The sequence below is a fragment of the Psammomys obesus genome, unplaced genomic scaffold, assembly GCF_907164565.1.
Source record: "Psammomys obesus unplaced genomic scaffold, mPsaObe1.curated_primary_1811, whole genome shotgun sequence".
Lineage (NCBI taxonomy): Eukaryota > Metazoa > Chordata > Mammalia > Rodentia > Muridae > Psammomys > Psammomys obesus.
This window is the reverse complement of record NW_026585895.1, coordinates 23,462,726-23,490,503: the sequence shown is the minus strand read 5'-3', so window position 1 is coordinate 23,490,503 and position 27,778 is coordinate 23,462,726. Positions and strand designations below refer to the sequence as shown.

At 43.0% G+C, this 27,778-nt stretch overlaps 1 protein-coding gene across 2 annotated transcripts; it reads right to left on the bottom strand.

Annotated features, from left to right (window-relative positions):
• Positions 1–509: 509 nt before the first annotated feature.
• On the bottom strand, positions 510–27,778 carry Cd302 (CD302 molecule). 2 transcript variants are annotated; one of them, XM_055599899.1, is made up of 6 exons: positions 27,503–27,778; positions 18,737–18,847; positions 9,527–9,643; positions 8,165–8,335; positions 6,383–6,409; positions 510–1,001 (listed from the first exon to the last, which is right to left on the bottom strand). In XM_055599899.1, exons 1-6 carry the CDS (start codon positions 27,561–27,563, stop codon positions 802–804), a joined length of 687 nt encoding a protein of 228 aa, XP_055455874.1. In that variant the 5' UTR covers positions 27,564–27,778; the 3' UTR covers positions 510–801. The 2 variants fall into 2 exon arrangements, with proteins under 2 accessions (XP_055455874.1, XP_055455875.1); XM_055599900.1 differs by lacking the exon at positions 27,503–27,778 and adding an exon at positions 23,514–23,562.

Genomic DNA, 27,778 nt, shown 5'->3' with positions numbered 1-27,778 from the left:
ACATAATCCCTGGAGTTGTACTTGTGTCCCGTCTCCCCCTCCCCCTTTGGGGCACGCATGGTTTTCATGCCATCAAAAGATACTAATTTTCTTAGAGTGTGGCAGATGATCAGCCTTATGTAGGAAAAGATAAAAGGGTAGTCTAGGAAACTGTTGGTCAAAGGACACACAGGTTAACCTAGCTGGCCACCATCTCACTAGTGCTGTAGTCCTTTCTCTGAAAGACTCTATAACAGAATTATTTGATTAGAATTAAATAATAGTCCCAAATCATCTATACAGGAATGAAACTATGAACAAGTGTGGAGTTTGGAGTATTAAAACTTATAAAATACCTTCCTCTTAAAAGGAAACTACAAAGGAATTGATTTTCACCATAGCCAGTAAGAGCTGTTGAAGTGTACAGGCTCTGTCCAGCTTGATCCTGGTGCAGTTAGTAAGGAGTGGAGCTGTTAAAGGATAAAATGTAACTGAATAGATAGAGGAATAAAAAAGACCAGGCAGTAAGCTGTGTTTTATTAGCTTTATTGTACTTGGAGCTTTTATGTACTCAAATGAAAATCGTCAGAGTTAGATCTGTGGTTGTTCCTTTTCTAAAACCTAGGTGGTGGTGGTAGTTTTTTTTTTTTTTTTTAATGATCCAAAATGTTAATGTTTTGTCACAGACAGCATATGAAAATATTGTTATAAGAATAAGGAATCATAAATGCTTCCGTTTTCTGTGGCAACTTTTATATGAAGATCTTGTCTAGGAAATCATTGTCAGTGTATTTGCTATGCTGGTCTGATATTACCAAAATCTTAGTCCAGCTGAAAAGCATATTCATCATCATCTGCAACTACCAAAGCACAGCCGTCACTGTAAGGTGATTGTGGTGAGGCTGGAAACAGGATGAGGCCCGAGCAAGCATTTCTTTTATAGAGGAACCAAATGATTGCTCCCAAAACTGTCAGAGTTACTGTGCTAGCAATCACCAGAGTTGTTATTAAAATGTGGTTATCTGGAAAAGAAAAGAAAAAGACAATCAGTATAGGATAGAAATATTGCATTTAGAGCATTGTCGTTTCATCATGTATTTGGTTTTTTGGTAGAATTTCCCAATTGATAAGAAAAGTTACATGCTTTTCCTGGATAGGCAGGAGGGTTCAGTGGGTAAGGGTTCTTGCCAAGACTGATAATCCAGGCCCACATGGGAGAGGCGAGAACTGACCGCTGCAAGTTGTCCTCTGACTTCCATGAGGATGCCATGGTGCCCATCGTGTGTATACACCGTAAAAATTAATAAAATAATTTTAAAAATTTGTGTTTGTGGGAAAAATAGCCACACTTGAATTTTTCAATGAAGACCTTTTAGATCTATGCTCTCCTGATACCATTTTCTGTGGTCTGTCTTACATCCTTTTCTTTTCCCCTTCCTTACTAAAAACCAAGATTTTAGATTCATACCTACTCATCAGTGGGGCATTGATGGTATGTCTGGCTTTGATGTTTGTGATTTGTTTTGCAGAAATAGTATTAAGAGCTACAGTCCTTTGGATTTGTGGGTTTTTTTGTTTAAAACTTTGTGGATTCCTGAAATTTACAAGTGTGCAATCTTTTAGTTGTTTCCTACTCAAAACTATGGATCTTTCTATAAAAATTCAGTTTAACAAATTAGTAATTGGGATGGTAGCTGTTTAACATGTTCTAATAAAGGATTCAAAATTATTCACAACTTTGCAGATGAATTTTTATTTACATACAGTATTTCACCTGGTGCTTCTTAAAATGTGACCTAAAATGGTTAGAGATGAATGGGATAAATCTGGCCAAGTGTCTTGTGGGGATAACCAGTATAAAAACAAAGGACAGGGCTGGAGAGATGGCTAAGAGGTTGAGAGCACTGCTTGCTCTTCTAGAGGTCCTGAGTTCAATTCCCAGCAACCCCATGGTGGCTCACAACTATCTATAAAGGGACTGGTGCCCTCTGCCTTTCAGATGTACATGCAGGCACAACATTGTGTACATAAAAAAATAAATCTTAAAAAAAAAAAAAAAGACCACACATAATTAAAGGACATTCTCAGTTACAGAGTTTGAGGTCAACTTGTGTCTCAAAAAGCGAAGACTTCCGAACTGTTATGTTTACACTTTGACTTGACCCCTGTGGACACACTGAGGCTGTTGGTGCGCAATAACATGATTAGTAGGATACACTTTAGTGGTGACACGGTTTCAGAGATTTGGAGAAACAGTAACTTTCAGGCTGAAAGAGCAGCATGGTAATTTCAAATTGCTTACAGATACATAATCACATTTTTAACCAAAATTAAAAGACCTTTTAGTTTAAGTATGAGCATTTATGATTGGTGGGACACAGTGTGTTTGTTTTTTCATGTTCTGTAAGTTTCCTATGAATGAGTTGCAATGCTTTTTGTTTACTAGCTGCTACTTTTAAAAGTGTCATTTTCGTACCAAAGCTGTAACGCGTCATTGAAGGCAAAACTGCAATCTATCATTTAAAACTATTTAAAGCTATTGTCTACTGTACACAGTTCATTCTGGACATGATTTAAGCAAGATTCCCAAATCTGTTTAACAAGCAATAGCAAAAGCTCCAAACCTTTGCTGCTGTATGCACTAGAATAGCCTTTCTCCTCTGTGTGAAATACTTCTTCATGGTCTAACTACCCTGGTTCATCTGCAGTGGCCTATTCCATGTCGCAGGTGCTCAACACACCAAGAGCACCCCTCCATCACCCCAGATTCCCTTCACAGCATTCTCAAGGCCTTCCATCTTTCGTTTGCACAGAGAACTCGCTGTTCACTAAAACTGCTACAGTTCTGTTTCCTTGTTTTAACTCAGTGTGCCTGTTACTCCTAAATTAAAACAAAACCTGTCTGTGCATTAGGCAATTCTTTTCTTCAAATCTTTCTGCTTTGCTACAGCTTTATGATTGAGGTCTAATTTAGATACCAATTTGTACTTGCCTTGGAGTCTAAAAGCCAAATGTGCAGGCTATCCCACTGTTTGTTGCATGGTTTTTAGATCTGTGATAGACTTGTCTGCTCTTTTTCTTTACAACTTTCTAAATGTTCTTTTATTCTTTAGAAAATATACAGCAGCTGGGCAGCGGTGGTGCAGACCTTTAATCCCAGCATTTGGGAGGCAGAGGCAGGCAGATCTCTTAAGTTCAGGACCAGGCTGGTCTACAGAATGAGTTCCAGGTCAGCCAGAGCTACCCAGAGAAACCCTATCTTAGAAAACTAAGTAAATAAACATTGTGTGTGTGTGTGTGTGTGTGTGTGTCTATACAGCTACAAAGTCTTGTAAGAAATCTTTGGAGGGAAATAGTATACTGATCTTTTGAAGTAAGAAGAGCTATCTTTAGTGGCTTATCCTTTCTATATGAAGGATGTGGAAGAAAAAGCTTTTGCTCTTTGCCCTCTTACTGGTGTGTTCCTTCAGTGGCAGTAGAGCCTGCTTTGATATTTCAGCGTATACCAAGGATCAGCTGAGACATCAGTTTTGTGGACTGAAGTGCTACTGGCTTCCTGGACTTTGTGTTGGTAGACAGCCATTATTAGATTAGCTGGACCTAACACAAGGTCTTAGAAGAAATAAGAGCTTTTATTCCAGTACTCAACCCCTTAATATTTATTTCTCAGAATTAACTGTTAGTTGTCTTGTTTCCAAATAACAAACTACTTTTGTTTTTTAAGTTAGATCTAAGTAAATCAAGTTGTTATCGCCAACCATCTATAGACATGGTCTGTGGCTGAAACTTAGTAACTCTCACTCCTCTCCCTAGCTCTTGACATGAGAAAAAAATAATTATGTAATCATTCTAGATTTGTCTGTGAAGTTAACTATTCTGTTGTAAGTGAAGTCACTAAGAAGGACATATTTGCCTGTTTGTGATTGACTTGCATTAATTATTGTGTCCTCCAGAGTTGTGTATTTTCCTTTGGGGTTGAGTAACAGTTGGTATATTTTACTCATCCATCTGTTGATGCACACGTGAGTTACTTCCATGTTTTGACAGTCACAAATATGACCGTATTTGTGAATGCAGGTGTGTAGAGTCTCCGCTTCTCTTGGGTATATATCCAGAAATAGCTGCCTGCTTTTACTCTGGCTGCACCATCTTTTATTTTATGTTAATGCACAAATGTAATTTCTCCACATCCCTGATAACACAAAGCCATTGTTTCTTCCTTTCTCTGTTAGTAGCCAGATAACAGGTGTGAAGTGGTTCTTTTACAATGCTGCCCTTTGTTTTCCTATAGAAAAATGAAAGCGTGACTCACATTTTTGATAATTCACACAGCTGTATGATAGCAGACTAATAGAAACTAAGCACAAAGCAAGTTTTATATATAAAGGGCTCATACGTAAAACTATTTAAAAATGGTTAATCAGAAGAACAACCTAGTAGAATTATGGTTAAAAGACCTGACCAAACATTTCACAAAAGAAAATGTAAAAGTGAGTAACATCAGAAAAATAAAATTAGTTCATTGTATGCCTACATGAATGTCTGAAGAGAGAACGATGGACACCACCATCACGAGTGTAAAGCACGCAGCGCCCATGCCTCACTGTTGGCAGGGTGACAGGTTTACCACTAAGAAGGTGCATAGTTTTTACCTTAACTGTTACAAGACATACACTTTTTGGGATATAGTTACTGTTGGTCAAGAAAAGAGGAGAATGTTTATAGATAGCTCTGTTCATGTTCTTCCAAAGTAGAAATCAGACCATTAGAAAGCAAGGGCAAACTAATAATAATAAAGAATAAAATTACAAAAGCAAGGGCAAAGTGTCTATAAAATAACAGCTAAGCAATGAGGGGGAATGGTGTGTGCAAACATTAACAAAGTTCCAGAGTGAAAAGCTGGACGAATACATGATATAACTGAAGAGGCAAAAGCATTTGGATCAGTGTTAGTTCCTGCCGGCTTGATCTTATGGCAAGTTCCCGGGGCTGCATGGTCCCTGTCTCAACAAGGAAGCAACAAACAAATTCACACAATTAGCTGGGTGTGGTGGCGCAAGCCTTTGATCCCAGCGTGCAGGGAGGGAGAGGCAGGTGGATCTCTGAATTTGAGGCCAGTCTACTCTACAAAGGGAGTCCAGGACAGCCAAGGCTACATGGAAAAACCAAAGAAACCAACCAACCCTCTCCTCCAAAATGCATGTTGCCCCAATTATACCTAATAATATAAAAGTTAAAAATTACTAATTGATGAACAGTGGAAACTTTCACAGCAGATACCCAATGCTACTGGGAACGCAAAACAGTGCAATTCTATGCCAAGACCAATATCTATCAAAGTTACAGGTTGTATTTTAAATTTTCTAGCCTCTAAACAAACATGTTTGTGTAAGGTGATTCATTTATTGAGACTTTTTTTTATAGTAGTAAATATTGGAAATGTCCAAGTGGAAGTTTCACACTGGTAAATATATGCCTCCACGCTGGCAGGAAGTGCAGAGCAGTTTATATTTTATAGAGGTAATGAGATGGTGAAAACCACTAAGCTATTAATGAAGAGGGGCAAAGTAGGTCACATGTTTCAGTTTGCTTGCAATACTCTCCTCTCCCCTGCACCCTTCTCCAGCTTCAAAGAGTTCAAGAAGAACCTGAGTAGAAGGGTGCCCAATAAGGGTAAGCTACAGTAACACAGATCAGGGCCATGTTTGCCTTATGTAAGTTTGAATTCAAATCATGTCAGACTAGCTCCCCTGGAAAAGTGCATTTAAGCCAGGCAGTGGCGGTGCGCATCTTAAATCCCAGCACTCGGGGCAAAGGCATGCGGATCTGACTTCTAGGACAGCCAAGGCTACACAGACCCTTTCTTGAAAACAAAAGAGGTTTGAGTCCTAAATGCACTTATGGTCCATCAAAAGACATGCTTTATGAACCGTACTTACAAGTTTGAGATGAAGCCTTTACACAGTATGTAGTCCTACAGAAAAAGACATTGTTTAAAAGGAGTCCTTTTCATGCATGATGGACTTTAAATGTCAGGTCTTTTAAAAATTTAATTATTTTATATGTATGGGTGTTTTGATGGCATGTATGTCTGCGTATTATACACATTTGATGTCAAAGAGGCCAGCAGTCAGCATCAAGTCCCCTGGATCTGGAGTTATAGAAGGTTGTGAATTATGTGGTACTGGATCCTGGAACCTGGGTCTTCTGGAAGAGCAGCCAGTGCCCTTAACCCAGAGCCATTTCTCCAGCCCCTAACATGATGACTTACTCTAAGAGGCCTGCCTATATTCTGAAGAAAAAAAAAAAGTTCTTTGTTACATAATATTTTTAAGTGAGTCTACAGTAGTATTAGTATGCTAGAATTTAAATATGAAAAACTTAAGATCAGAATGTTACTTACCTGATAAGTATTTCTTGTCATATGGGACTAAAATGCAAAAGAAAATTAAAATTAAAAATGTAAGGATGCCTTAGAAGATTTACTTTATATACAGTTGTTCTGAGGTTAACATCCCCATCTTCACTGCTTCATCAAGTCTATTTTACCTATTTTGAATTTAGTTTCTTAAAATCAGGTATCTATGCCTGATAAAACACACTGGCTTGGTTGCTGGAAAAAGAATAAAGGAGCTTCATGAAAAGCGAGGTAGTAAAATAGACGAGGTAAATAAAATTCTGGTTGTAAAGTCTGTAGAAAACATGTAAAATTTAACATCTGTGGATTTGGTTGGTGGTGGTTTTGTTGATAATTTGAGAGTTCGTGTGTCTGACTGTTGTGTGCACATGCAAGTGCCAAGCATCCCATGTCTAGTGTGTGTGGAGGTGGGCAGAGGTCCCCAGCACCCCTGGAACTCGCTGGAATGTGCTGGGTACCAAATCCAGATGCTCTGCAAGAGCAACACGTGCTCTTAATCTCTGAGCCATGTCTCTAGTCCCTCTTTCAGGTATTTTTAAATTAAGTGTTATGAGATGGTGCCCTCAAGTATAGTAAAAGAAAAGAGCTGATTTGCGTGGGTAGGAATGGGGGTGGTTGTGGGGTTGAGTGTTTGCCTAATATAGTGTAGAGGTCAGAGGGCAATGTTTTTAAGATGTATGTTTGTTTGTGTGTGTGTGTGTGTGTGTGTGTTTTGTCTATGTGCATGTCTCAGTACCTGGTGTACCCATGTACCTGGTGCCCTTGGGTGCTGGAAGAGAGCATTGGCTCCCTTAGGATTGGAATTATAGACAGTTGTGAGCTGCTATGGGTGCTTGGAATTAAACCAGGGTCCTTGGGAAAAGCAACCAATGATCTTAACTGCTGAGCCATCTCTTCAGGCCCAGTTCACAACACCCACATACATAAAGAGAATGAAATAAAACAAAACTGTTTAAAGCTGAGGTGCTATAAAACTTCTGGTTGGTGACCAGCAAAGTCATGTTTTAAATATCTAGTTTGTGTTTTGTGTTTGCTTACTGAGAAAATAGTTGCTTAGAATTTTACAAATTATATTCAATGTTTAACAAATAGCATGAAAATATTGTAGAACTTGTTAATTTTGTTAAGTTTGAGGACAGCCTGGTTTACATAGTGAGTTCCAGGATAGTCAGGTCTACACAGAGAAACCCTGTCTCAAAAACCAAAAATTAAAATATGAAAAATAAACTTTAAACAGAAAAATATATTTTAATACAGAATAAATCATGCAGTATGCTGCAATTTTAATATTTTGTTTACCTAAACAAAGATACTAGTTTTGTAGGGAATCTAATTCCTTAAAGTAATATTAGTATTTTAAGATTATGTATTATTTATTACTTACTACTTCTCAGTCGGATCACAGGCAAAGAAGATACGGAAATTCTTTTGGAAAACAAGAAATTTTGGGGGAGGGAGGGTGGGATCGAGAGGGGAGGAGGGAGGGGTTTATGGGGGGATACAAAGTGAATAAAGTGTAAAAAAATAATTTAAAAAATGGGAAAAAAAGAAATTTTGAGGCTCTTAGGAACTCCTGAGAGCAGGCACATAGAATTACATTCTGTCTGGCTCCACTTTTGAAACTTAAGAGCCTGTAGTGTATCATCAGGCTGTTTTCTGAAGTCTCAATCCCTCTGTTGCTGAGATACAGTATACCTAAGAAAAGTATTCCAAAGCTAACCCTGTGTCCCCATCTCTCCCAGACTAGAAGAAGACAGCCATACTTACTCGCTACTTTGCAGAGTGTTCCCGCCACGGAAGAAATTTCACAATTTCCTTTTCTCCATTCACCTGTCTTGGTGTACAGAAAACCGCAAGTGTCAACTAGGTCCTCAACATCTTCATCTGCCCACTTGTCAAATGTCATGTTTGAATTATCAAACCACTTGAAACTTGAATCTGTCAATTAAGGAACATTATAACAGTTCTCAAAGGTGTTAAGACCCAAAGGAAAATATTTCAATTAAAGGTAGAAACTTACTAACATATTTAATGGTCTAATATTTGCTTTTAGGATTAAAAGTTGTAGAAGGAACATATCATTTATATATAATCAAAAAGTATTGTTTTTAAAAGGATTCTGAGAAAGGTTTCACTTTTGCGAAGAAAAACATTTTTGTGAAATAAAAATAGTTCAACATTAATAGCAATCATTTCTTGACATTTAAAAATGTGACTGATATCTGTCTTTGATTATATGCACACTTTGTATATTTATATATTATACTACACTATATAGGTTATATACTTATAGAGACACTACAAAACACATTTGCTTTGTAGTTTTTTATAATACTAAAAATTATAACCAGGCGGTGGGGATGCACACCTTCAGTCCCAGCACGTGGAAGGCAGAGGAAATGGAACCCTTGAGTTTAAGGCCAGCCTTGTCTACAGAGAGAGTTCCAGGACAGGAAGTCTGCCTTGAAAACCCTAAATAAATCAATAAAATCACACTCCTATTCTGCAACCTGGAAGGGATAATTTATCTTTACCCTGTTAATAGCAAACCTAATACTTTTTGTAATGCATGGCATCTTAATAAAATGCTAACCCTGTGTCCCATGTAAGAGGGTCACCTGTGATTCCCATTTGTGAAGCACCATGGGGAAACTTGGGGAACACCATGGGTATTAGTCATAGGCGCACACTGAAAAGCGTAATACCTGGAGACACGCATTTCATCTAGAACAGAGGCTCTCAACCGGTGGGTCAGAGCCCCTTTGGGGGATGAAGAACCCTTTCACGACCATCAGAAACAATTTCCATTATGATTCATAACACAAAATTACAGTTACAAAGTAACAATGAAAATTAATTTATGGCTTTGGGGGTCACCGTTGATCTAAAGAATTAAAGAACCAAACATCTTAAAGTCTTATTAACATTTAAAAAAAATCATGTAGCCATGCATGGTGGTGCACGTCTTTAATCCCAGCACTCAGTGAGGCAGAGACAGGTGGATCTCTGTGAGTTCCAGGCCAGCCTGATCTGCAAAGCAAGTCTAGGATAGCCAAGGCTACACAGAGAAACCCTGTCTGGAGCCCCCTAGCTCCCCCCATCATGTTTTACAGGGCAAATACCACTTACCATCAGTATCGTAAAACATGCCTAGCAGGAGATCATCTGGACCTTTCCATTGCTTTTGTAAAGTGTCCAATATGAAAGCATTTTCTTCCTCATTGTGTATACTTATCATGTCTGCTCCTAAATCATTTAAAAAGAAAAGCAAATTCAAGAATCAATTGAAATGAAGAATATCAAAATTGTGAATTATGTTTTACTTTTACATATTTTTAAATGGGCAGGAGTGGAGTTGGCTGGCTACAGAAGGGAAAAAGTCTGTGCTCCAAAAGCCAAAGCATACCATGGACCAGCTTAGTTGGTTCAGCAGGTTGAGGTACCTGCTGCCAGGCCCAGCTGGATGCAGTCCTCAGGACCCACGTGATGGAAAGTGAGAACTGATTACTACAAGTTGTCCTTTGATCTGCACATGCGTGGCTCATGCAGACCTGCACACATTATACATATATGAAATACACATATACATGCACAGAAAGCTTTTCTTAAAACATTTGTGGTGGTTTGAATAAGAATGCCCTTCATAGGCTCCTGTGTTTAAATGCTTAGTGATCAGTGAGTGGCATTACTTGAGAAGGATTATGGGGTGTGGCCTTGGAGGAAGTCTGTCACTGGAGGTAGCCCAACCAGTTCCAGTGGCTCTGTCTTCCTGCTGCCTGAGGATCTGGATTAGAACGCTCAGCTATCTTTCCAGCACCATGTCTGCCTGCGGGCCATCGTGCTCACAGCCATGACGATAATGGAGTAAACCTCTGAAGCTGGGACCCAGCCCGAACTACAAGCTTTCTTTTATGAGTGTTGTCATGGTCATGGTGTCTCTTCAAAGTAAAAGAACAACAACAACAACAAAAAAAAAACAAACAAACAAAAACAAAAAGAAAAACCGACTAAATATTATCAAGGAGGAAAACGAGAACTAAGCAGACTATTGTTAAGATAGACGCAAACACTTTCATGGAAATAGGTGGTGGCACACACCTTTAATCCCTGCACCCAGGGAGGCAGAGGCAGGCAGACTGAGTTTGAGGCCAGCCTGCTCTACCAAGCGAGCCCAGGACTGCCAAGGCTATAGCGATAAACCATGTTTTGGAAGGAAAAAAATAAAATAATGTTAAAAAGTCAATTTACCACAAAAAGAAGTGTGTGAAGCCTGGTTTACATAGTGAGTTCCAGCCTCCCAACAGGCTCATGTTTTTGAAGTCTTGGTCCACAGTTGGTGGAGCGGTATGAGAAGGATTGGGAGGTGTGCCTTATTGGAATAGACATGTTGCTCCAGGTAGGCTTTGAGGTTTCAAAAGCTTTTGTCATTCCCTGTCAGCTCTGCCTACTGCTTGTGGATTAAGATGTAAGCTCTCACCCACTGCTCCAGTGATGCCTGCCTGCCACCATGCTCCCCCCCCACACAATGGCCTTAGACTCTAGCCCTCTGGAATCATGAGCCCCAGGTTAAGTGCTCTCTTTTCTAGGTTGCCTGGTGCATGATGTCTAGTCACAGAAATTGAAAAGAAGTTTCCACTCTCTGGCTGCCATGGGTTTGTGGCATAATGCAAAATACTTAGTCCAACCTCAGACATCCCCAAAGTCATATATTTCCTCATCCCAAAAGGGAGGATTGGGGCACCTGAGGACACAGTAGATCAAAGACAGACCAAAACTGCACAGGGCAAACTCCAAATCCTACAGTGTCATGTCTGATTTCAAACAGCTGGGAGGCTCTGCCATTGCAGCTTTCCAGATTGCAGCTCGATTCTGTTCCCCGTATGCACCTCACTTAGCCTCGGCAGCATTCCTTAGCCAGGCAGGAAGATCGCCAGCCAGAAGCACAAGCGAAGGCTGCCACACTGATGCCTGCTAGGGACGGAGCCTGGTCCTCTCCTCAAGTTACACCCGCATAAGCTTTAATTTGTTGTTGCTCTTTAGAGTAAGAAAACCCCTCAGGCCTTGCTTTCCAAGTTGAGGGTTAGCTGGGTAGGGTCTCACTCTGAGCGAACCACTCTTTCCTTCATTTCACATCAGGCCTCTCTTTATCCCTTCCAGCACAATCCCTATCTCTAACATTACATTTTCTGGTTGTGTTTTTCTCCTCAAACTGTGCATTTTGTTTGTTTATTTATTTATTTAGCCCTGCTTGCTGGTTTTTAATGTTGGCTTGCATAAGGGTGATTAATAACCATATGACAGAATCAGAACTAGCCTTGAAGTGAAATTTAGCCTCTAGCACATTCTTAGGACGAGAAAGCCACATTCTTTGCCAAAATATAAGACCCGTAGTTCAGTTGCTAATGTTGTTCACCTCTGAACTCTCTCGAGCTGGACCTCTGTAGTCCACATTGCTCTTAGCACTACTGTCTTCAAGGTCCTAGTAGGACAGCCCCTTAAGCCCCTCCTAGCATTCAACTGCTTTCTTAGTCCCAAGTTCCAAAGTCTTCCGCAGTCTTCCCCCAAAACTCACATGGTCAGGCCTGTCACAACAACAGCCTGTGCTCTCCTACCAACTTCTTAGTTACTTTTCAGTTGCTGTGACACTACACCATGACCAAGGCAACTAAATGAAAGGAAGCATTTAATTTGGAGCTTGTGGCTCCAGAGGACGAAGTTCGTGGCCGTCAGCTGGAGGGAGTGTGGCGGGTGGGCGTGGCGAAGCAGCAGGAGTGTGGAGTTTCCACCTTGATCCTCAAGCAAGGGGCAAGCAAAGCTGACTGGGGATAGCTCCGCCTTTTGGAACCTCAAAGCCTACCCCGTGTGACACACCTCTTCCAATGAGGCCACACCTCCTAACACGTTCCACCTGGAAGCAGACATTAAATATGAGCTTAAGGAGGCCATTCTTATTCAAACCAACACAATACGCCACCTGTTGCCTACTGAGAAACATGTATTACAGTTTCAACTACTGTTACAAATTTATAATGTACATTTATATCTTATTTTATATGTGTGTTATATAACACTCAAAAAGTTTTTTCTTGATTGATAAAAGGATACAAAATATGAAACCCACAGTTTTTGAGAACTGAAAGTTGCCAACTGTTTTGTGGGACTTTAAACTGTTGAGCATTGTGTCTTTCTTTGGCTTTTAGTTAGCCAGTGATTCTGGATTTTATTTGGCATGTTACATAGCTTGCATTTTAATTCTTTGGTTCTTTGCTATTTCTATTAACCCATAGCAATATTTGAAATAAATACTTTAAAAAGCAACCTACAAAAATTTGTTTTTTAAAATGTATTTATTTTTCATTTTATGTACATCAGTGTTCTGCCTGCATGTATGCCTGTACGCCAGAAGAGGGCACCAGATCTCATCATAGCTGGTGGCCAGCCATCATGTGGGTGCTGGGAATTGAACTCACGACCTCTGGAAGAGCAGCCAGTGCTCTTAACCTCTGAGCCATCTCTCCAGCCCCTTATTCAGTTATTTTATTAAATTAATAATAATAGCAAAAAATAGAGTAAATTAGCACAAAGCCCTGGGAATACTGTAAATATAACCCTCTAGAGCACCCCCAAAGTAAATGTTCCTACTTTCTATAAACCCTGATGACAGATTTAAAATATTACTTGTGTGTGATTGTATTTTTTTTTTCCGAATTAAATATTCTAGTATTTTTTATGCCCTCTGGTTATACATAGAAGAAAAAACAGCATAGTGACACATGATTCTAAACAAAACACTGTGTGCCCCAAGGTAAGAATGCTAATATTGCCAGCTTTCTAATTCACCTATTAAATAGAAATTTGTAGAGCAAAAAGTCTACAAGATTATTAGAGAAACGGTAGGATTAGTTAAAAAGCTCAAAGAGCTTTAAAAAAATCAAATCAGTAAGACTTTGTTTTAGGGTGGGGTGGGTGCTAGGGATTAACCCTTGCTCATTGGAGGCTGGCACTCTACCACTGAGCCAGTATCCCTGGTTCTGAAGTGAACGCACTTTGAGTTCAGAAAAAGACATCATTTAAACACAAGATCAATTTAGAAAATTCCCAAATAGGGTCCTTGCTTCAACAAGAAGCCCAAGGAGTTCATGGACTTGTAAACAAGTTACAAGAATCAGGGTATAAAACTGCTCTGTGTTTTAAATTCGATTGTACCCAATTTGATCAAGAAAGTAACATTTGAGCCATAGAGGTGCGGTCTTTGCTTGTGCACAATAAACAATTGCTTATCTGAAACATGTGAAGGCTGTGTTCTCAATAAAAGGGTAAAGAAAAGCTTTGACAAGGAGCCAATACAGGATCTCTAAATATAGCTACTGTAAACTGTTGAAAGAGGAGATGTCAGGCTTGGTTGTGCACAGCTGCTCTCCCAGCACTTGGGAGGCACAGGCAAGAGGGTCTTGGGTTGGATAGGAGCTGGAGGGCCAGCCTCAGCTTTCCAGATAGACTATGTGGTATGACCTTGTTTTAAAATAGATGTAGCAACTGAAAACGGTTTTCAAGGAAATCTTATTTTAAAACTCTATTAAGACTCTCAAAATTGCTATTCTGCTCAGTTTCCTTGAAATAAAGTTATATTGGCATGCTGGAAATTGTGTCTTTCTCCCCGCTAAAAGCCAACATGTCGACACCATTTAACAGCTATGAACTTTTCAAAGGAAAATAAATATGTGTATGTCCATTATGGCCAGGCAGTCTTGGTACACATACCCTTGTAGTCCTAGGCCTCAAGAGGCTGAACTTGAGGATCAGGTACTCCAGGCTAGTCTGTGTTCACAATGAGAGCCTGTCATTGTGTTTCAACAGAATCAATAAAACTATGTTTCCATTTACTCTGTTGTTGGTATAATATTCTTGTGGAATGTATCCTCGTTCATTCAAATGCTGATTTTTCTATCTGGTTTCAATCCCAAAATTGCATTTTGATGCTTTGTCTCAAGTTTGTGTAAACATGCCACTATTTGTTCTCTGTATTGTCAATAAAGCAACCAGTCCCAATGCTGAGCAATGGAGAGAATAGGGTGGGACATCCTGTTCCAGAGGGGAGGAGAAAGAATCGAGTAGGAGGTAGGAGCAGAGGTCGGCAGGAGAGAAGATGGAAGCATGAGGAGAGATGAGCCAGACCTAAGATATGACTAAAAGCAAGTATATGGGTGAAATCTGAAAGGTAGGAAACTATGTGGGCTTGCTGGTTTACGATAGAGTAACTATTGCCCAGCATTGTGCTCTAGGTTAATTGAATAAATCCTAGTCTCTATGTGGTGATTTAGGTATACAGCTGGTTAGGAATAACTGCTGATTAACTAAAAGATAAATCAATAATAAATATTAATATTCAACAACACTCCTTCCACAATCAGTATGACTTTAATTAAATAGACTTTGAAAACTTCATAGTCTTCCAAAATGTTTTACTAGTGGGTTTTCAGAAATTGTGCTTCTTGGTTTTTTTTGTTTGTTTGTTTTGTTTTGTTTTGTTTTGTTTTAATGAGATGATTTGCTGTATTGGCTTACATGATCAAAGAGGCTGAACTTCTGTAATGACCATTTGCAAACTGGAGAGCCAAGGGAAGCCAGTTAGTGGCTAAGTACAAGATGCTTTAGAATAAGAGAAGATGCCTTAGGACAGGTCCTACATCAGGGCTCAAAGGCCCAGGGCACGCCTGAATAGAGTGAGACAGAGTCAAAGGCTGAAGAAGCTGGAATCAGGTCCAAGGTTTTCAGCAAGGAGGGTGAGGTTGTCTATCCCTTTGTCCTTCCAGCTTGTCCTTCAGCTGACTAGCTAGCACCTACTCGCTCCCAGGACAGGCTCTCTCATACTGAGTTGGATCCATAGGCCTGCCTCCCCTACAAACACTCTCACGAACGTCCTTAGGAGCCATTTATCAAACATCCTAGGCACCCCTCAATCCAGTCCAGTGGATAACCAAAATTAGCCGACGTAGTGTGCTATTGTTTCATTGTTTTCACTTTTCCCCCAGCGCCCCTGGCCACTGAACTTACAGTCTCTCATAGGCTAGGTGGGTGCTTCAGCACTGCAGCAAGCCTTTATTTTGAGCCTTTCACTATGTGGGCCAAGCTGGTTTGAACCCCTGATCACTGTTTCTGCTTCCTAAGTGCTGGGATTATTGGCAGGCATCGCCACACCAATAATCCCCCCCTTTCCCTCTTGACCCCCCTTCACTCACTATGTGGCCCTGGCTAGCCCAAAATTCACAGAGCTCTGCCCACATGAGTGCGGGGATTAAAGGCAGGCAGGGCCATTTCTCAGTCACATTTTCTTGACCAAGAAAAAAGTGTGATGAGGTGAACAAGCGACTTTTTAGCGCTATCACAGAAGTAAAGGCACCTTTAAGGAACCAAAGGCCAATGCCACTGGCTCACCTCACGTTTCGGCCAAGTAGTTTCAGACGTCATCACTAAGGAATGTCAAAACAAAGAGACAAAGCAGAAGCTTGTCTTTTTGGGACAAAAAGCCAAGTGCATGAGCTGTCTGTACTCCAAGCACATCTTTAACGAAAGGAGTGTTGAAAGAGTTCACTGACAGAGCACATGTACTGTGCGTGAGGACTTGGGCTCAATACCCACACCCGGGGCAGCGAGCTTGGGAGTAAGTACACTCAAAACAAAACAGAAATTTTGTTGGGGTCCTATGACAAAAGCTTGCAATCCTATCTACTCAGGAGAGTGAGGCAGGAGTTCAAGGCCAGCCTGGACAATGTGCATAATGAAAGTCTTTTTTAAAAAAGACGATTTGCTGAGTGTGTGATACATGTCTGTAGTCCCAGCACAGGAAGGCTGACACCTGCCTGTCTGTGTAAGGAGTGAGAGCCTGTCTCAAATACTGCTTAAGTCTGAACTTTAGAACTGAGGAGATGGTCCAGTGGGTAAAATGCTTGCCCCACAAGCATCAGGACCCAAGTTCAGATGCCCAGAACTCACTACCGCTGATGTCGGCACATGTATAGACCACGGTGTGCCTACGCTTGGGCAAGAGGTAGAGACAGAAGCCCCTGGGCCAGCTAGCCAGGCATATGGAACAGTGAGTAACAAGAGAACCCATCAAACCACGTGGAAGCTGAGGACCCACACTGCAGGCCGCCTTCTGCATTCACCCCCACTCACTCTCTCTCTCTCACACACACAGCTGGGTTTTGTGGGATTTTTTTTCTTTGTTGTTCTATAAAATCATTTTAACTTATTCCACATTATGAAGTTGGAATACAAAAAATAGAGATAATTTGCCGAGCTATATAATGGGCATTGACTTTGCTTTTAGGAATCCTGTGGGGTTTTGTTTGTTTATTATTTAGTAAGTCGATACTGTCAGTAAATTGTAGTTGAACATTAAGAACTGTGTCATAGGGTTAAGACAAGCTGATGCTATTTCTGCCACCTTAAAACTCATTCTTGTCATATATCATTGTTCCCCTGCAGTTACTGCCCTGATGCCTTTGGATTTTTCTACAAGAACTGAGTTATCTATATTCATTTCCCCAACCTTTCTTCCTGCCTTTTTTTTCCCACTTGAATCTTTTTTAGTTAGGAGTTTGCTCTGAGATTTCTGTGTAAATCATCAAAGGCATCCACATTAGTGTATGGAAGGATGAGTTCCTGACCAACCCCCAACCTTCTGAACTGGTAGGGGCATTTGACACAGCTAATTACTTTCTCCTCTTTGAATCAGTCTCTTCTCTTGGCTTCCAGAAAATGTACTGAATCTTGTTAAGGTCTAGACCTCAGATGTTGCATTGAAATGAGCGAGCATCTCACAAAGGCCAGCCTAGAATCGTAGGGAGGACAAGGAGATTGCAAGGTGTAAGTGATATTGTCAGCAGTCACCTTTGAAGACTGTAACATAGTCGGATCCCAGGTAAAGGAAGGCAGTCCTGAGAGAGATGGAGACAGATAGAGCACAAGCACCAGACTACGTCCGAACCTTGGCTTCTGTTATTATTAATCTGTGTGGTCTTGAGCAGACGACTGAACTTAATTTTGGTAAGGGAGACTAAAGAAACAGCTCAAAATAGGTTTGTTATGCTTGGGAAAGCCACATAAATTATGAAGTGCTTAAGCAGGCTTGGTGTGCTGCGGGAAAGGATTGTCCGGAAAACACGTGGAGTCCGCTTTCACTAACTGAACTTTTACCCAGCCTTGTAACCAGGTTAATTACATGCTTCCAGGTCATTTACCTTCCTGTCCTCAGGCCGTTTACATGCTGAGCAGTCAGCTTGGTTAAATTTAACTTTCACTTAGGAACACCAGGGCAGGGACAGGGGAGAAGGTTCAGGGTTGGTGCTCTTGCAGAGGGACTCTGGGGTTCGAGTCCCAGAACCTGTATGTTGGCTCTCAGCCACAGGTTGCACCAGTTCCTGGGGATCTGACACCTACTTCTGACCTCCTCAGGCATCAGGCACACATGTGGTATGCATGCACATGGGGGGGGGGGCGGAGCACGCATAATTAGCTCTAATATCATCGTTGAAAAGCTACAGCTGAAGGGAAGGCATCGCCCACAGTAAACGTTGCGAGGGACATGTGGGTGCAGGCTGATCAGATCTGTTTAAGGTTGTGTATGAGTTTCTGGGTCAGAAGAATCAGAACAGCAACCTGCCTAACTTGGGTAAAAGATTCTGTAAGAGAAAGTTCCACATTCCTTCCCGTCCCACGCTTGACACTTCTGTGCAGTAAATATTGACGACTGTCTCTGTTGGAGAGAGGGGAACAGATAAGATCGGGCTCACTCTAAGAGGTTAGTGGTTCTCAGCCTGAGGGTCCAAGACCCTCTTTGGGGTCAATTGACCTTTTCACAGGGGTCGCCTAAGACCATGGGAAAACACAATAGCAAAATTAGTTAGGAGCCTGGCAGCAGTGGCTCACACCTTTATTCCAGAACTCGGGAGGCAGAGGCAAGCGGATCTCTGTGAGTTCGAGGCCAGGCTGGTCTACAGAGTGAGTTCCAGGACAGCCATGGCTACACAGAGAAACCCTATCTCAAACAAACAAACAAACAACAAAAATTACAGTTATGAAGTAGCAACAAAGATAATTTTATGGCTGGGGGTCACCACAACGCGAGGAACTGTATTAAAGGGCTCCAGGCTGTCGCTAGAGTCAGTGTCTCAGGCAGCAATGTCACAGCACACAGTGACTAGATACTGATGCGACTATCATTTTGTCGCTCCAATTTATACAGGGATAAAGTATACATTCAGTTCCACTGTCTGCGCCTCAGCTCTTGGGACGAAGTTAAAAGCTATTAGGAACACTATTTCTAAAGTTTCTTACCATGGCCAATGCACTGGTTTCTGACATCCTCAATGTTCTCCACGCTGATGCTTATCTGAAGAAAAGTGTAACAGCTGCCTTGGAACTGAACCCAGGTGGATGAAGGACAGTCTATTTGGAGAAAAAAAAATACTATTAATATGAGTTCCCGATGCTAAGAATATTGAATATTGAAAGTCCACACATACGAGTCATTTCCCTTGTTGAAACAAGCAATCAACCAGTGTAAGAGGAAATTCATGTTCCTCTCTTTTACACGTAGGGAAAAAAACTGTGCCAGGATTTGCTTCTGATGTCTCAGTGTGGCTGCAAACCTCTTGACTGTTTAGCAATTCAGACATGCAAATTAAGCACCATCGCCAAGCCAACCAGATTCCAAGGAAATCACCTAGTCAGAATAAAGAGCTTCTCTCTGAAGGCTATCTTTGTAGTGTATGATACTTTTAAAAGTCTTAAGAATTCTGCAAAATCTTTTTTTGTCCAAATTCTACTTTCAAGAACAGAAGATAGTATCTAGAATATGAATATTCAGGGAAATTTCAGTATTGCACAAGCAAGACTGATGGTCATGTCTTCCTTCTTTTCTAGCCCCCACCCCATCCGTGTGTGTCTGTGTGTGTGTGTGTGTGTGTGTGTGTGTGTGTATTTTGCTACCAAAATAGACTATTTCCCAGTTTTCTGGAAGACGAGAGGTGAGCAGAAGTCAAGAAAGGAAAGAGTTCCTCATACCGTGTTTTCCTTTTCCTGTTGGCTTGACTACATTAGCTACCATGTGGTCAAAGGAAGAAGAAGAACAAGATGGATGGATCGTAAGAACTGTCATACCATAACCACGTTGGATTAAAAGTCTTGTTAGCATATTCAGGCCACTCATGTGTCAGCTGGTCAATAGTCAAATGAATGACTATTTCACTTATGGTCTCAAGTGTGAGTTGCTTGTTGGCAGCTTTAATAGTGAAATCATCCAAAATATACTAGGATGAGGAAGTATCTCTAAGATAGAAATCAGTTTATATAGAGGTGGTTTTCCTTCCTATTGTCTATTTTCACTGTTTCACTAGGTAGCCCTGGCTAGCCTGGAAAGGGCCATGTAAACCAGGCTGGCCTTAGCCTCCCCAGTGCTGGGATTAAAGGCATGTGCTACCTGGATATCTTTTTTTTTTTTAAATAACTATATTTTTACCAGTGTGTGTGTGAAGAGGGCACACGTATGTCACAAATCTATGTATAGGTGACAGTCACAGGACAACTTGCAGGCATCAGTTTTCTCCTTCCATCATTTGGGCCCATGGTATCAAACCAGGCTCAGTGCAAGGCATCTTTACCCACTGAGCCTTTTTTTTTTTTTTTTAGGCAGTGTTTCTCTGTGTAGCTTCGGCTGTCCTGGACTCTCTTTGTAGACCAGGCTGGCAACTAACAAAATCAAGATAATTGCCAAAGGCCTGTGTCCAGGGGAATTATAGATCCTGTCAAGTGGAGGCTACCATGTAGGAGGGCGTATTAGCCATCTACTACCGTGTAACAGACGAGCAGCTTAACGCAAGAAACATCAGGTCCTCCAGTGGCTCTGGTTAAGAACTGGAAGCAGCCGTTTCTTGGGTTGTTGGGCTGCAGTTTTCCCATGCAGATGCGGTCGGTGTGTTGGCTAGGGCAGCAGTCACTTGAACACGCAACTTCAGCTGGAGTATGGAAGGCGAATTTCCATGAATGAGGAGTTGGTGTGGGCTGGGTACCTCAGTTTCTCCCCGCAGTGGTACCGGGGAGTCCCCGTATGACTTCTTGAAATGTACCCTAGAGACTCATCAGTTTGACCCATGTATTTCTCAAGCAAGTGGCATTGTTTTGTGTGGCTCCCTTCCTGTCCTCTCTGTGCCTTCTGGCCCACAGACATGAGCAAGCATCTATACATTCCTGCTACCAGAGTCATGAGCTGTCCCTACCAGCGTGCCTCTCCTTCTGCGCTGGACTCTCTAACGGTGAGCCAGAACAAACTCTGCCCTCGGTTGCTCTGACGAGCTATTTGGTCGCAGTGAGGTGAGTAGCTAACGCACGAGACTGCTCGTGAGAATCGGAGTCATTGTTGCCGCCAGAGGAAGCCTGATAATATTTCCTAGGTTTTTAGGAGGAAAGTGGAAGAATTCGGGGCTGGAGGCTAGAGAAGTCCTGGAAGGCTTTAATCAGAGCTTAAGAGGGTGATCTTGGCAGGAGCTAGGAAAGAGGATGAAGGAAACCCAGCCAGGAAGGCTGTGATCATGAGCTTTCAGAGAGCGACCTTCTGATCTTGTTAGCCTGGCAAAGAACCTGCCTTCATTTTGCCTCTGTCCTGAAAACTTGAATTAGGGAGAATTAAGATATAATGGACTGGTTTGTTTGCTAGGGAAGATTTCAGAACTGCATGGCACTCGGGTTTGCGGTGTGGCCATGCTGCTAATTGTTCTTGGCCAGATTTACAGTGCGAGTGAACAGGGAATGAAGCCCAAAGAGAAGGTTGGAAGGTGAGGCTGAAGTAGGCGGGGATGTAGCGTCCAGTGACTGCCGAGGATCAAAGAGCCCTCTTCCCATACACACACTTCACAGAGACAGAAGGAAAGACGCTGTAAAAACAACTCTACCCCTGAGAGCACCGGGGTGTAACAGTGAAAACCCGTTCCTGAACACAAAACCATTCCAGGCAGCCCGGCTTTCCAGAGAAATGTTTCACTATGTTCATCAGTCCTGGAGATACAGAAAGGCTATTGTAGATTGTGGTACACGGGAGCCAGGTTATCATTGAGCAGTAGAACGTGCCATTGTCTACAGATGCTATTTTTGTAGACACACAGATACAAGCATGAGGGCAAGCATTGCGGAAGATTGTGCCAAAGTTCCCCAGGGGCAGGCAACATGTGACAGGGGCAGAGTCCTTGCATGAAGCTTGGAGTTTGTGCATACAGCTATGAAGGGTAGGATGCGCTAGGGATTTTGGGATATGGGGGAAGCCAGAAACACAGGACATCTACCAACAAAAGCTGCAGACAGAGCAAAGCTGGTCCGGGAGAAGGGTCGCCTGTGCTGTGGGCTGGAGAGGCACGGCTACCGCAGACTGTTGGGGACCAGAAGATGACGTACTGTTGGTGTTCCAGCGGCCAGGCACGGAGCGGCAGGCTTTGTATTTGTGCTGCTGGGTTCCAGTCATGCCGTGGTCCAGTCATGCCTTGCTACTTTCTATTTAGTCATAAGAATTATTCTGTGCCGCTATACACGGAAAACATGAAATCTGTTTGTTTGTTTTTTCTATATTACAGGGACTCGCAGCCAAAAGTTTGTCTATAGAACAACACTGAAAATGTTAGTTCTGTGAGGAGAAATTGAGCTGAGTGCCCTTGGTATTACGAGATGGCTGAACCTATGGAAACCAAGAATGAATGACCTGGTTTGAGTATATGTGTTTCAAGGCTCAGTCCCCAGCTGTGGCTCTGTCTTGGAGAACCGGGAAACTTTTGGAAGGTGGTGCCTAGCTGGAAGAAGGGGGCTTGAGAACTCTAACCACGTCCCCTTTCTGTCTTTTCTCTGTGTCCTGGTCTGCTGAGATATGAGAGGCAGCAAGCTCACACTCCTGCCCTCCCAGCCACAAATACCTGCCATATGATGGATTTTACTCTCAAACTGTGAGCCAAAATTCACCCTCCTCTAAGGTGTTCCTGTTATGTCCCAGCAAGGAGAAAAGTGACTAAGAAAGCAGATAGCATCTCAAGAGTTGGGGATTAGTAGTGAAAAGCTGTACAGAATCCAGGCTTGGTTGTCAATCATTTCTGAAATATCCTATTGGCTACTGTATTAGAATTTCCCAGGGAAAGAACACCAATTCAAGAAAGATTTGCCATCTCTCTGTCTGTCTGTCTGTCTGTCTGTCTGTCTATCTATCCATCCATTCATCCATCCATCTATCTGTCTATCATCTATCTATTCATCCATCTGTCCATCTATCCATTGCCCTACCTACCTACCTGCCTATCTGTCTGGCTCACCCAGTTATTGAAGCCAAAAAACCCCAACCAACTAACCAACCAACCAACCAAACAAACAAACAAACCAAATCTCATGATCTATCATTGGCAGGCTGGAGAACATGTGATGTTGTTATTCAGTCCTGGTCTAAAGTCTGAGGATGGGGTCAGGGAGAGGGGCAATGGCATAAATCCTCACCCGAGTCCAAAAGCCTGAGAACCAGGTGTGCCATAGCAAGTTCAAGGCAGAAGATAACAGATGCCTCAGCTCAGGCTGGGAAGAATTTGACCTTCCTCAGCCTTCCTGTTCTATCTCAAGTGAGTAGACGAAGCCAGCCCAGGCCGATGAGGAGAGATTTCCTTCACTAAACCTTACAGACACAAATGCTAATCTCAGCATTTATGGGCAACGGTGAAATTCTCAAATGCTAGTCCAATCCAGAAATAGTGTTTTATCGGCTCTGTAGGCGTCTATTTGTAGTGCACTCAATTTGATACATAAACCTAACCACCGCAGTTAAATACGTCAACTCTATTTAGTGTGGGAGTGAGCTACAAGCAAGTAAACACCAAAGGAAAAGCTTCAGGAACATTTTTGAGGCTTCTAAGCGCTAAAGACCTGATACTGAGGTCAGATAGAGCAAACAGGAAACCCAAGGCTCCCGAGATGCAAGTGGGCATCGTGATGATGGCAACGTGTCACTCCAGACTATTGCTGAATAATTCTGAAAGAGCAAAAGGAAAGAAAAAGGCTACAAGCGACAGAAGCAGAAAATACCCTGTTGACTCACCCAGAACTTTTAGGTGCCTTCTCGTTAGGCTCATTTCAGCGTCCTCTGTATCTCTACTTTAAAAAGGAAACCCCTGCTTAAAAGCTACAGGTCAGTGTGTATCCCAGATAGACACACTCAAGGCTGAAGTATCACAAAGTATTGCATTATTACAAAGAGGCTGGCTCTTCCACGAGGGCAGTTGAAGAGAGCACTTACCTCAGGACTGGAAAGCTGCCCTATGTCACCTTCCATGCTAGCACTGTTGCTATGTCTGTTATGATTAGAAAATGCTCACAAAGCTCACCGCACAGTTACTCTCTACAACTCTTACGTCTTCATGACAATCTTGAAAGATATGTTGCTATTTTTAGCAACTTATCTGGCATTTTTGGGGACAATTTCATAATTCTGTTAACTTAATATGAATAGAATTTAGTGTTCTCACGAAAAAGTTAAAAGCTGCACTTGGGTCTAAAAGTTTCCATATACGTTATTTACTTAAATGTATCGTGTGCTAAAACGAACGACAAGTCATCCACATAGTGCATTTTGTATTATCAACACAAGTTTACTAACACTCTGCTCTCTTAGTAGCACCCATTCACCTTCCACAGGCCAACTTCAGCAGGACAAGAGGACAATGGAGGCTGTTTATTACATGTGTGATGCATCCAGGAGGGAGAAGCTGGCTCACACGTTCAACTAACCGTAGGTTCTGAGGCTGTACACCGGCTTCAAGATCTGCCAAATCCCAGGGACCTGAGCTGCACTGACATTCTTCCTAGCCTCCATTCCTGTTGTCCACTAGCTTTCACCCTCATACCTGTCCTCACAGGTATGATAGTTATCCACTGAAGAGGCACGTCATCTGTGCCTTTCTCACTGAGTGCCACTGCTCCATTTTTTAAAAAATGGATTAACTTTCCTGGTTTCTCCTCAAAATCTAAAATAACCCATGAAACCAATCACATACCCAAGAGGGATGATGCAAAATTGTTCTTTCTTGACCTTGTTTTCAGCCAAACAGGACTCCTATTGTCCAGATAGATTTGTGAGGTTTCATGCGGAAAACCATCCATAGGAGTTTTCAGCCATGTAACTGATTCAGATATGTGGGTTTGGTCTGTAACCTTACACAGTCATGCAGAATAGAACACATGCTTTTTAGTGGCACATTGATTTTCAGCAAATTCATAAAAGCATCTCAATAGCAAAAGGAATCCTAAAATAACAACTATTTGTGAATTCACTTGCTTGTTAGAAAAATAAAATTAAAATCTATAAAAAAAAATTCTCACCTCTAATCCGAGATGATTTCTCCATGGAATAGAACTCTTCCATCTACAGTGGTGAGAAAAAGTGGCCTCGATGGCTCTAGAAGCTGGAAATGCTATGAATACAGTTCTAAGCTCGGGTAGAAGTGATACAATTGGAAAGAAACCGCAGTGCAGCTAACCCTCTACGCTTTTTAAATCATCCAGTTTCCCTCATTTTATCGTAAAGTTTAAAGACACATCAAAATAAAACATAACCCTTCGACACAGTAGGGTTCCTGATGCCAGAACTTCTCCCGGGAAAGAGGAGCGATAGGTAAGAACTCCGAAGAGCTATAGCAAGGAGTACAGGTGTTTGGGGCGGCCTTAGGGTGTCCTATGCTAACCAGCCAGCGGGTAAGCGGCCTGTGCAGAAGAAACGGAAGGTTGGATTTCCCACAAGGTCAGGGTGAAGAAACTTAGTGAAGAGCAGAGGACATAGTGAGACAACGAGAGAGAGAAGGCAGGGGCACCCAAACCGTCGCAGATGAGCACAGAGTGAGGGCTTATTTTCACTCCTGCCACACCCCTCCTGGGAAGTGACTGACCCAGTAGTCCCGGCACATCCCTGTGAACAGATGTGCTGTTCCAGTGTGTAAAGAGCTTGCTGTACAAAGCCTGAGGGGCGGGTGCTTAGACCCCCAGCAGCACCCACGACAAACAGACAAAAACCCCAGACCAGAGACCTTCCATAGAGATCCGCCATGGAGCCTTCAACAGTTAAATGATGTCTTAGCCGATGTGAATTTTGAGCTAATAACTAAAACCAGCAAGCTCACTTTCACTGACACACTCCAAGTGACAGAAAAAAAAAAAAAATCAGAACGCTCCCCACCTCATTTATACTTTATGCTACATTGTTGAGGTTCTTTTTGGGTTGAGATCTGGCCATGCAGCTAATTCTTGATAAGCTCTCTTCATCATGCCCGTAAATGTGCTCAGGGAGTCTAAGCGGCCAGCACAGTGGTATTTCCCAGGCCGGCAAAAGGCAGGAGAGAGGGTGTTCTCACTCGATACAATAGTCCTAGGAAGTCCCATCCCCACTTCACTGAGTGCAGAGAGGCTGGCTGGCCGGCCAGTGCTCCAAGCGCTCCTGCTCGTCCTTCTCCTGACCGAGAGAGCTGACTAGCAGAGTGAATCCAGAACACAGTGACAGAAGACCAGACCTCATGAAGCTCGTCCCCCATCGCCGGTCAAAACAATGTCACAGGTGGTGCCAAGGCTAGAAACTCATCCTCCTTTCAAAATGGCTAGGGGAGTACTGCTACGGGTGTGACAGAGCGGGGGGGGGGGGGGAGTGTGTGTGAGGGCGCGGTGCCCTGTGGAGGTTAGAGTATGTATAACTTTACCGAGTCTTTTCTCTCCTCCATTTACCTGGTTCCAGGGTCTGACTCAACTCAGCTCACCAGGCGAAACCAGCGTATTCACCTCACTGTACCATCTCATCCCCGCAACAACAGTCACATCAAAAGTTCTGTTTTGTTTCTGAACAGTCTGGAACTGTGGCGAGTGAGCTAGGAGGGAGCTCAGGTGTCTCAGATAACAAGGGGAGCCTGCCGAGGGCTCAGGGTCCGCCCGGACTACACAGCAGCTCTAGTGCTGTGTAGACAGCCCTAGACAAAATTAATGTACGCTCCGGTGGCTCACGGCTGTAATCCCAGCACTCTGGGAGGCAGAGGCAGGAGGATTGCTCTGAGTTCAAGGCCAGCCTGGTCTAAAAGCAAGTCCAAGACAGCTAAGGCTACACAGGGAAATCCTGTCTCGAAAAACAGAACAAACAAACAAAAAACAAACCCAAACCACAAGCTAATGAAAATTAATCTATGCAATCCGAAAGGTGTGGAACTGCTCATTTTGCTTCTGCTCCTCGGGTGGGCAGGGGAGGACGGTCTAAATTGGCCACAAGGTGCTGCTTAAGGGGCCCAGGAAAAGAGCTTGGCAAACTCTGAGCTGCTCACTGTGCTACATCTCCAGTACCCAGAGCCTTTAAAACGTTCCCCGCCGTCAGCAGGCTTCACACAGAAATTTATCTTAAAATGCCATAAATCCAGGAGGCAAAAATCTCTTGCACAATCCCGTTATTGAAGTTCACACAAGCATTCACGACATTCTTGTTTATTTTGCTCTCTCATTCTCGGAAACGTTCGATTGCTAGCGTTTTTTTGGAAGGAAATCCCTCCACCCCCCGAGTTTCCCATTAACATTTTTGACATGCCTCCATGTTTAAGCAAAAACAAATGCTCGGTGGAATTGTCTGTCTTCCTCGGGAGTCATTGTGCATGCGACTAGTTCCGTCTAACTTTTCAGGGGTCCCTCGTGCAGCGGCCGCCCACAGGTTTCTCTACTTCACAGCTTTTGTAGCAGGGTCCGAGCCTGGCCTCTTCCCTTCCTCTTGGGGCAGGGATTATTTGGCTGAACCCTTTTCCTGTTTTAACGACTTGCCCACCCACAGGGCCTGGTTCCCCCCTCCGCCCGCGGGCCTAGCCCTTCCCTGCTGACACCCCGTCGGGGGACACTTAAGTTCCCCCGCCCTTTAGCTCGCCTGGGGTGGAGGCTCTGGGCTGAGGATGCAGACGCGGTGGAAGTGGGTGGAAGGTCCTCGGCTCTGGCCTTTGCCCCAGGCGCAGCCGGAGGGGTGGGTGCGGGACGGAGCGGGGCGCCCGGGCTGGGGTGGGCGCGGCGGGGGCGGCTTACCCGCGACGGCGGCGGCGCCGAGGCTCAGCAGCAGGAGCGTGGACAGCGCTGCGCGGGGCATGACTGCGCGGCGCCGCGAGCGGGCCGGGGCGGGGCTTGCCGGGAGCGCGGAGCCCGGCCGCGACGCCTCCCACTCGAGGCGGGGGTGCGGAGCCCAGGGGCGCACAGCTGGGACGCCCAGAGCCCCAAGCCACTGGCCGACCGCAGGCCCCGACTTCTCTCTGTGAAAAGCCGAACTTGTTCCCTTTGAACTGGAATAATCTCAGACTTTCTAAA